Here is a 10,785-nt window from a genome sequence, read left to right on the forward strand (position 1 = left end):
ACAAGGAGACTACGGTACAGGAGGTAATCTACATGAACTACCAGGAGACTAGTCATAGACAAGGAAACTATTCTTCCGAATTAGAGTAGAACTCTGTAGTCGTATCCGACTAGTACTCTTGTAGAACAACTACCCTGTAACCCTACTCCCCCGAAATATAAGGGTGGGCAGGGACCCCCTCGAGACAAGTTCAATCCAATACGGGCAAAACAACATACAAGATGTAGAGTATTACGCGATCTAGCGGTCCAAACCTATCTAAATCGCGTGCATACATACACCATCGAACTTCTGATTTCGACGACACCCACCAACTAAAACTCTACCTCAAGTACTCCCTTGGTAGGTTGCCGGGTATAAAATACCGACATTGACCACAGCACACCGTTACACGATAATGCAGTCTGCAGAACATACACACCAATCGTCCATGGATAGGTCGTAGGTGGAGTAGGCGTGGCCGTGGCGCACACCGATTACTGGCGACAGATCTAGTCAAAACAAAAGAACAAACCGCACGTAATCATCAGCATTCAGCAAGCACGATTCACACGAGCGAGCCATCCCACTATTATATGTGCACTTCGGCATTCAATTGCCAAGCCACAAGTGAGGGGGGGCAGCACTAAAGCTAAGCTACGTAGACAAATCCATTATCCAGCATGGCTGCGCCGCGCCTCCGAGTGCTCGCCGCCGTCGTGGCCCTCGCGGCGGCCGGCTGCGGCGCGTTCGAGTTCCAGGAGGCCACCGTGGACGCCATCCAGCTGGGCTTCAGGAACGGCAGCCTCACCTCGACGGCGCTGGTCCGGTTCTACCTGGACCAGATCGCGCGCCTCAACCCGCTGCTCCGCGCCGTCATCGAGGTGAACCCGGACGCGCTCGCGCAGGCGGCGCGCGCCGACGCCGAGCGCCAGGCCTCGGGGGGCCGCTGCGCTGCCGGGCTGCACGGCGTCCCCGTCCTCCTCAAGGACAACATCGCCACGCGCGACCGGCTCAACACCACGGCGGGGTCGCTCGCGCTGCTCGGCTCCGTGGTCCCGCGCGACGCCGGCGTGGTCGCCCGCCTCCGCCGCGCCGGCGCCGTCATCCTCGGCAAGGCCAACCCCTCCGAGTGGTCCAACTTCCGCCCCGTCGAGTCCGGCTGGAGCGCCCGCGGCGGCCAGACGCTGGTAAACAATCTCACCACTTCACTTCTTCCGGTCACGAGTGCACAATGTTTTTTATGAGATCACAATCTAAAAAACATGAGGTCGCGAATGTTTTGTGAACTCGTGAAGAATCCGTATGTTCTGTCGGCTTCGCCGTGCGGGTCGAGCGCCGGGCCGGGTGTGGCCGCGGCGGCGAACATGGCCGCCGTGACGCTGGGATCGGAGACCGACGGCTCAATACTCTGCCCGTCGTCGTCGAACTCCGTGGTTGGGATCAAGCCAACAGTTGGGCTGTCCAGCCGGTCAGGCGTCATCCCAATCACGCCGAGGCAAGACACCATAGGGTAAGCTGCAAGCCTCCCAAGTCCTGGCTGTAATTCACTCTGAAACTTCAGATGGGTAACTGAATTCCTGTTCGTCCTGGCAGGCCAATGTGTCGTACGGTATCCGACGCCGTCCATGTGCTGGACGCCATTGTCGGCTACGATAAGCTCGACGCTGAAGCTACCGGAGCAGCTTCCAAGTTCATCCCACGTGGGGGTTACACGCAGTTCCTGAAGATGGATGGATTGAGGGGCAAGAGAATCGGTGCCCCTGCTGTATTTTTCCAAGGGTACAATGACTTCCAGACGGCGGTGTATGAGAAGCATCTCAACACAATGAGGTACTAGCTTGGTCCACTAATTAAATCACATTAAGCTTTAGCTTGTTCATACCTAATATCTATAATTAAAATATTATCTTAGAAGAAAATCCGTCAAAGGTTTGCTAGAGACATTCAGTATAGCATTCGACTGCTGCAGATTTTCTTTTTCCCACTAGAACGTGAAAATTTGAGATAACACAATACGCCTTCCGTCCCAAATTACAATTCGTTCTGACTATTCCGAGTACATAGCTTTTACTATTCCTTAATTTTTTCAAATATATCAGAAATGTCAAGTATTTTGACATGGAGAGAAAATATATAGAAAATATATATACAGAAAGAACTATGTGTCTAGAAAAATCAAAACGAATAGTAATTTGGGACGGAAGGAGTAATTTTTGATGCGTGGTAACCTCCTCAGGCTACATACAAATAATTTTAGTTGCACACAAATCTCCGAGCCAATTGTTTAATTTCTGCTCCTCATGGTAGGGAACACGGCGCTACTGTGATCAAGGATCTCGACATCGCGACAAATTTTACCGATCTAAATGCCCAAGAGACGCTCCTGATGATCGCAGAGTTCAAGATAAGCCTGAATGCATACCTGTCAGACCTACTGCGCTCCCCGGTCCGCTCCCTTTCAGATGTCATTGCGTTCAACAACGCACACCCTGTAGAGGTAATAACAAACTGAATAATCTTTCATCTTCGAACTGCTGATGATCAACAAGATACTTTGTGCCTAAGCTGCTAAGCACCATCGATGAGATGATGATGATGATCTTGGTTCGTTGCAGGAGAGGCTCAAAGATTTCGGGCAGCCGGACCTCATCGCGGCCGAGGAAACCAACGGCATTGGCGCCAGGGAGAGAGCTGCGATCCGGCGGCTCAAGGAGATATCCGCCAACGGGTTGGAGAAGCTGATGAAGGAGCACCAGCTGGACGCGATCGTGGCGCCCAACAGCGACGCCTCCTCTGTCCTCGCCGTCGGCGGGTATCCGGGCATCGCCGTGCCGGCGGGGTACGACAAGGAGGGGGTCCCCTTCGCGATAAGCTTCGGCGGGCTCAGGGGCTACGAGCCGAGGTTGATCGAGATGGCCTACGCGTTCGAGCAGGCTACCAAAGTCAGAAGGCCGCCGACTTTCAAGCGCTAGGTAGCTAGTAACTGATTAGCTTGACGGCGCATTACACGTAATTTTGTAACACTATGAACTCCATGGAAATAATCACCTCGTAACTTCAATATCGTTACGTGGTTACTTTTCATTAAGAACTATGGGTTCTCATCTAAAATACATCTATCTCATAATCGACATATCGAACCACCAGCACCTATTTTTTGCAGTGACGTGCTTACTACACAGTTACACTTGATCAAACACCAACTTATACTGGATTAGTTGAATAAAACTTAAAGGCTTTTCTAGGCCTAAACTGGACGTCATGCCCGAATTTTGTGGAATATCAAAAAGAGCGTCGAGATTATATAGTAGGCTCAAAACTTGTGAAGAGTGCTCACGAATAAAAACAAGCTTAGTCGGTTAATAGCCAAGTGGTGTGGTAGGGTGGTTTTTTCAATAATGCTACAAAAACGTTCGGAATCTTAAACAAATCGGATGCTCCAACATATTTAAAAAAGCTCTAGGAAATGGAAAGTGGAAAGCTAGAACAATTTAAAGTTAGGCTAGCAGCGGCAGCAAATGAAAAGAATCTCACAGTCAGGAACCAACTCAAACCATCGTTTCAGCACATTAAGATCATCTCTAGCTACTCCCACACAACACCACCATCCAATAATCCATCCAGAAACCTGCACGCGATTTTACTCGGCACTTGCACATGGCACCAGGAAACAAGCAGTAACGAAGATCGAGCAGGCTGGGCACAATAAACTGTCTCAGACAAAGTGCCATGAAGCGTTCTTCACATCGTTCTTCACATCCAGCTTATGAATGGGCTATTGGCGGAAGAGAGCCAGAGACAAGACATCCGAACTGTACCAAGATTCACAACAGAACTAAAAGTTTTAGCAAAGTCGATCCCGGACCGCTGGGTGAATCCGCGCAGGACCCAACGAGCTTTATAACGCTCAAGAGACCCATCGGTGTTGAACTTGTGCTTGAACACCCATTTACCAATTACCACATTCGATCGACAAGGTCATGGCAGAAGATCCCAAGTGTTGTTGGCCAATAGCACATCGAACTCCTCCTGCATGGCTGTCCTCCAGTTAGGGTCGACGAGGGCAGCACTATAGCTGCGTGGAACAGGAGACAGTGGGGCAGCTTGAAATAGAGCAGGCAAACGGAAACCAGACTTGCCAGGCATTGTCATAGCATGTTGATTTGCCACGGGACGTACGGCAACAACGCCCGCAGGCAGTGGAGGCGCGGCGGTGGCGGTCCAACCAGTCCAGGCGCATGGACCGGTATGCGAACCGGCTAAATGTGAGCAGCTAGACGAATGGGTCCATGGATGTGCATTGGTCGCCGAGAGTAGACCTGCCGTATGTCGCGGCTCGCAGGAAGCAATCAGGCAGGTGACGATGCGTAGAGGAGGGTGCCGGAACCGGCGCTGGAGCGGCCTAGTCCGGTGCAGGAGAGGACGCCTGGACTGCCGGGGCAGCCAGGCGTGTCGTCGAGGTGGACTGAGGCGGCGTCGGGGCGGCCTGGGCCACTGTTGGAGTGGCTGGGGCAGTTGTTGGGGGTGCCGGGGCTGCCTGAGCGCCCAGGCACGGCGCTGGAGCAGCCGGGCATGGTGACGGGGCACCGGGGCCGCACGTGGCAGTGCGGAGGTAGCACCAGATTGTCCTGCAGATAGAGAGAGACATGATGACCCAAGAGAGATCGACACAGCATCAGTGGGATCCGTTAGGAACATAAAATCAGCACACGAGGGTGGTGAAGGATCCGCAGAGAAGGGGAAGGCAGCTTCATCAAAGACCACATGCCGAAAGATGATGATGCGGTTAGAGCGGTGATCGAGATAGCGATATCAATTGTGATGAGGAGAGTATCCCAGAAGCACGCACAAGATGTAGCGAGGTGCAAGTTTGTGCGGAGCGGTGACGGATAAATTGGGATAGCATTTACAGCCAAAAACTCGAAAGTGCTCATACGACGGTTGGGATCCCACGAGTCTAGGTTTTCCAGTTCTTCTCTCTTCCGCATCTAAGCGTGCCTCTGATCGGCGCTGCTCCCCTACGCGCGTGAGTCCTCACACACCGCCCATGGCTAGCCCTGCGCCCCCTCTCGCCGGATTAGCTGGTGGTGGTGTCAGCGCCCCCTCGGCGACCAAGGACGACACCGAGCCCAAGGACGACAGCGCCAATGCTGCTGAGCGCGCTGCTGCGGCCGAGCGCGCTCGTGAAAATCGGGTTGCGATTGATGCCCGCATCAAGGCTGCTCTCGACCGCGCCGCCCGTGAGCGCGCTGCGGCAGAGCCCCCCGCCAAGGACGACTTCGACGATTCGTCCAACGTCTTCGGCAACCCCAACGCTACCCCAAATCCGGTTCGTGACACTCTCCTTCATCACGAGGTGGCTGCGATCATCAATCTGCACGCCCAGGTAGTGGCTGTGCAGAATATTCCAACCTTGTCCCGCATCTCCTCGACGTCTCCTCGACGTTCTACTCGTGGTGGCGCGAGTCCTTCCTCCTCACCGTGGGGAAGTACTCCCTACAGGAGCACATCCAGTCCAATGTCTCTGCCCTCCACTCGCCAGACTGGGTCCGGATGGACTGCGTCGTCAAGACTTGGCTCATGGGAACCATCTCGACCGACCTCGCTGACACCGTGGGGGAACGCAGTGCCTCTGCACGCACCCTGTGCCTCGCCATCGAGTCGCAGTTCCTTGGGAACAGAGAGACGCGGGCACTCTACCTCGACGCTGAGTTCCGCAACTTCAAGCAGGGCGACCTCAGCATCACCGACTACTGCCGCCGCATCAACGGCATTGTAACTGCTCTCGGCGATCTTGGCGAGGCCGTCTCCGACCATAAGCTCATCCTCAACGTAATCCGCAGCCTCAACGGGCGCTACAAGTCCATCAGATGTCATCTTCACCGCGCGCGCCCCTTCCCCACCTTCCTCCAAGAGAGGAACGATCTCCTGCGGCTAGTCGTACTTCTGTTAAAAATCCTATCTTTGATACCTTCGCGCCTCGCATTTTACGGGCGGAGGTCAATGGATGTTATTTCTCCTTAGCTTAATCTCGGAAGTGAGTTAGTGAATAATAAATTCTTTCCAAGCCGACATCCTCGCTTCCGCTTCGTCAACCCCCGCTTTCGCGTTTGCTTCCCTCTAAGGCAGAACTCTCCCTTACCAATGCATTTTGACATCCCATAGCTTCGGCAGATCGCTTAGCCTTGTTCATCTTCAGTGCAAGGACGCTCGATCAGTGAGCTATTACGCACTCTTCAAAGGGTGGTTGCTTCTAGGCAAACCTACTGGCTATCTATGCACTGGTCATCTAGGGGCCTTAGCTGGTGATCCGGGCTGTTTCCCTCTCGACGATGAAGCTTATTCCCCATCGTCTCACTGGACGACCTTAATCCTTGTTATTTTTGGATCATATCTAGTATTCAGAGTTTGCCTCGATTTGATACCGCTCGCGCAGCCCGCATCGAAATAGTACTTTACCCTAGATGTCCAATCAACTGCTGCGCTCAATGCATTTCGGGGAGAACCAGCTAGCTCTGGGTTCGATTCTCGGGCCCAACTCCCCCCGGAGTCTAAAAGGGACTTTTGCGGATTTATTTTTTTTATGTCCAAGGTCTTGTCTCGGGAAAGAGGGGTCGTGAGTCTATATGATCAGATTTGGGAAGCCGCGGGTCCTGATAGCCCTTTTAGCGATCCGGATAGCCTTTTTTTTGAGCGGATTCCCCTCACTCAGTATTGGATTTCGCGGGTCTTCCAGTTGAAGCCGGCCCAGCCAGATGCGGGCCGACGAACGCTGTCGGCGCCAGCGGTTGGCACGAGCGCAAGGAGACGCCGCGCGTCGTCGTGCTCCTGCACACGCGGCTCACCGGCACCAGCGTGGCTCACCGAAGGGGGCTCAGCCAGTGATCGTGGTCGACTGGTCGTGGAGGGGAACGGCGATCGAGGGCCCAGAGGGTCGTGGACTCGTGGGAAAGCGTCTCACGGCCTTGCGACCCGCGCTGATCGTGGCCGTGCATGTCCACCCCGGACGATAAATGAGACCCCGTCCACCCCCCGAGCTCGGTCTGACCGGCGCCATCGACGGCAACATCGCGAGTCGCGAGCTCTCACAGTTCCGGCGCAGAAGACGGAGGCCCACGGGGCCGTGTAGCTCCGTGCTGACCCACATCGGCTGCTCCGAGATGTACACGTACACCACGAAGTTGCAGTCGCCGTGGCGCGCGCGTTTGATGAACACCAGCGTGGGCGCCGACTGCGCCGCGAGGTGTCGCAGAACTTGCAGATACGTCGCGTGCTACTGAGGCTGACTGTTCGCCCAGATTGTTAGGTTCGACGGCGATGTGCGTGGCGACGAGCCTCCGCGGGCGTGCTAGAGCGGCGCTGCTGCCGAGGGGCGCGGGGCCGAGCTCCCGCAGCCGGACAGCCCGCGGAAATCCTACCAGGGTTTGCCTGATTTGCCAAACCTTTTTTTCCGTCAACAAATAGAAATCCTACCAGGAAAACATTTTTTAGGAGAAAACCGAAACGGATCCATGTCCAGTCCGCGTGGATTCAAATAGCGTCCCGTGCTCCGGTCCCCTTTCAAGCCGAACAGCCTAATCGCTGAGATGAATTGCCTAATCGCTGGCTCTAGCCTGAATTTGCAGATGTGAGTATGTGACTCCTGCTCAACCTGTAGGTTTTTGATTGGATGCAGACTAGATGCTACCAGTTTCTTTTATAAAATTCCTCCAGGTAGGTTGGTAGCTGGATGATTATGTTTTAGTAGCTGTACATGTTTGAAAGAGGCATTGCAGGATACTGGGTGTTGCAGATATGTACCGGTGATGCATTCCCAACGCTGTCGTCAGGCATTGGTAACACTGGTACCAGCTTGGTCAGTTTCATCAGGGCATCCCAGTGCCGATGGATTGGATGGAGGACAATGCATCGTTATCCTCGTTTTAAACGACGATCGTGCGGGCACAAATAAGTGGTACACTCTCTCGGTTATTTCCGTGCACAGTTTTAACATTGCTCAACAGTATAAGCACCGTTACCTCCTCTTTTCCTTAAATCCATCGAACTAAGTTTCGAGCAGCACAGACTTCACTGTCCATCAGTAATCTCTATAAGACGAAACGTGACCCTGGCTTGGGCTAAAATCAAGCGCACAGTGAGCCACGTCGCTGGCAAAGCTTGGCCGTCCGATTCCCCTCCTGCTTTCGATCGGGCCGTGTGTCCAGTGGCATGGTGAGGTAGGTTTCTAGCCTTCCAGGCCCTTCGCAATTGGCGGCCTCCTCTTGCCGACGCCTCTAGCGGCGCGTCTCGAGGCCAGATGAAACGCCGCCGTCCGCCAGTCCCTCCCGTCCAGACCATCGCCGGGACGTCGTCGTCGTCGCCTCCACGCATCAGGCCGCTGCCCTTTGCCGAGCCGCGCGACGGCATGGCGGAGCTGGGACGCCGCATCGCTGGTTTGCCGCCGATGGCGCCGGCACCGCTCGTCACCGAGGATGACCTCGCTGACTTCGTTCGCGCCGGGCGCAGATACCGCAAAAGCTGAAGCTTGACAAGTACGCCGGCTTCTCCTTTGACGATCTCCTCCATTAGTACGTAGTTACGTACTCCTCCATTCTTGCTCCCCATAGCTCCGATCTAGCTATACGGACGAAATTGAGCCTGAACTCTTATCCAGACTTTTCATGCATGTTTAAAGTAGTGCAGTCGGCAAAATGTAGAAGAGAAAAAAATGATAAAGTGTAGATGATGTCACCCATTATCAAAATTTCTAATGTCTATTCTTCTGTAACAAGGTTGATATCAACTATTTCCCTAGCTTATTGAAAGGCTGTTGGTGTCTGAAATGCTATCTTGCTGTTGCACAAATCATTCAACATTACAAGCTAATTCTATAGTTTCAAAAATAACTAAAAACTCACAGTTATTCCGTAGGGACAAGAGAGTGTTATTGATCGTTTGCACATTTACCATGTCGATTCCTCAATTGTTCAAACATATATGACCACTCATAAGTCATAAAATCCTAGGATAGTGAGCATTTCGTTTTGGACTTTTAGGAATGATCAAAACCATCTATTTTGGGAAGTAATAAGACTGCAAGTAGTACACTGGGTCACTTGGATAGAAATTTGCCGACTATTTAGATAATTATCAAATGGATCATTAATACACTTAGTTGTAATGTAGTAAAAAGCAACAAGCTCTGAGTGCCATTGCTCTCACCACAGAGCTTACTTCCACTCAATTTGCATTAATGACGCTGTTTCATTTAGGTAACTACTGATATCATCATGAACAACTGTGTACATGCATCTTCCTACTTCATTAGGCCTTTTGTGGAAGAAACTTCTATTCCAATCTATTCTTGATTCCACGAACCATCTAAAGTTAGTTCAATGTTAGGTTTTGAAATTCTCACAATCAATTTGCTAACAGTGACTTTGACATTTATCATATGTTGTTTAGTGGTAATTAGTTTCAATTAGTTACTCTGAAGAAAATGGACAACGCTTATGAAGTAAGTGTTTATTTGTTTCTTCCATTTCCTCTTAACATTACCTGTCGCCAAGATCTTCATCATAAAGCAAAGGCTCTCTAACTGTAAATTAGCAGTCCTTGCATTTTATTATCTTTGTGCAAGGGTTGAAAGGCGATGAGTGTGATTAAATTATACATTACCTAAGTTAGGTACTTTGCAAAATTTTAGTCCAAAATGAGGTTCCTGGTAAAATGAGACTTCCACCATGAACTGCCAAACAATATCCTTTAATATAATTGGGAGTTTCCTTGCAAAAAGAATGTATGTAGTGTTTGTTTATATAAATGTTCTTTAGCTTTAGAATGATCTCGGAACCAATTTAGAACTGATAAAATAAAGCTGGTTACCATTTTATTTCTGCTATATCGTAAATTTTGTCATGTAACATTATGCAAATTCCCATAAAGGTTTCATGTTTTGTCTATTCTTTTTAGATGTGTACAGATGTAGCACAAAACCTGGGTACTTCTATGATATTGATCAATCACATATCAGACTCAAGTAAGCTGCTCCATTTCCCTCTATTTCAGAAGCAAAACCCATAGCATATCACCCTGTAGGCATCATGGCTCAATGCAAGCCCGTGTTTAGCATCTTTGTCGGCATTAGCATGCATGCATATACAAATAAGTGAATGAGTAGAAATATTACGAGCTTCAAGTTGGTTAACAGAGCTTGGAGGCTCATATCTTCATATGTGTACACTGCTACAAACAGAATAATGCTCGCACCTCAAACTAACTTACAGCATCAAGCTTACAGATTTCCTCTTATCAAGTTCATATCTGTTGCACTGTCATTATCACCAATAAAAAAATTTCAAAAAAAAGGTCACACCAGTATTGAATTCCAGCGGAGATGCATACTTGGGTTATAATAGTTGCCTCCAAGTTGTTCCCAAGCTAAGCAGCTCAAAGATGGCGTGACATCGACATGGCGTGCCTACTTGGCAATGCCGCGACAAGGTTTTCTAGTTGCTTTTTACTATTTCCTTAATCAAATTTTAAATCTATAGATTGAAAACATATGATTGGTATCGCTAGATCAATTAGGAAAAGTATTTCTATAATATATAACTCTTTTATTCCAATATAATATATTTCTATACATACTATTAATCAAGTATCGTATTAGGGACCATGTCGATGTCCTAATGAACTTATATTTCTGATCGGAGAAAGTACTATGATTAGCTAATTTGCTCTGTTGATTATGAGGTATTTAAATAATTAAGGACAAACCAGGAATCCAAAATCCAGGCAGGGCAGAAAGATTTTGCAATACGA

General features: G+C 50.3%; 1 protein-coding gene across 1 annotated transcript; it reads left to right on the forward strand.

Moving 5' to 3' along the window:
• The first annotated feature begins 455 nt into the window (after positions 1-455).
• Positions 456-3,070, forward strand: LOC101758859 (putative amidase C869.01). The gene is made up of 5 exons (XM_004957631.4): positions 456-1,169; positions 1,278-1,492; positions 1,576-1,812; positions 2,290-2,479; positions 2,598-3,070. Exons 1-5 carry the CDS (start codon positions 663-665, stop codon positions 2,952-2,954), a joined length of 1,506 nt encoding a protein of 501 aa, XP_004957688.1. The 5' UTR covers positions 456-662; the 3' UTR covers positions 2,955-3,070.
• The last annotated feature ends 7,715 nt before the right edge of the window (positions 3,071-10,785 follow it).

Source organism: Setaria italica, chromosome II (assembly GCF_000263155.2).
Source record: "Setaria italica strain Yugu1 chromosome II, Setaria_italica_v2.0, whole genome shotgun sequence".
In the NCBI taxonomy this organism is placed as follows: domain Eukaryota; kingdom Viridiplantae; phylum Streptophyta; class Magnoliopsida; order Poales; family Poaceae; genus Setaria; species Setaria italica.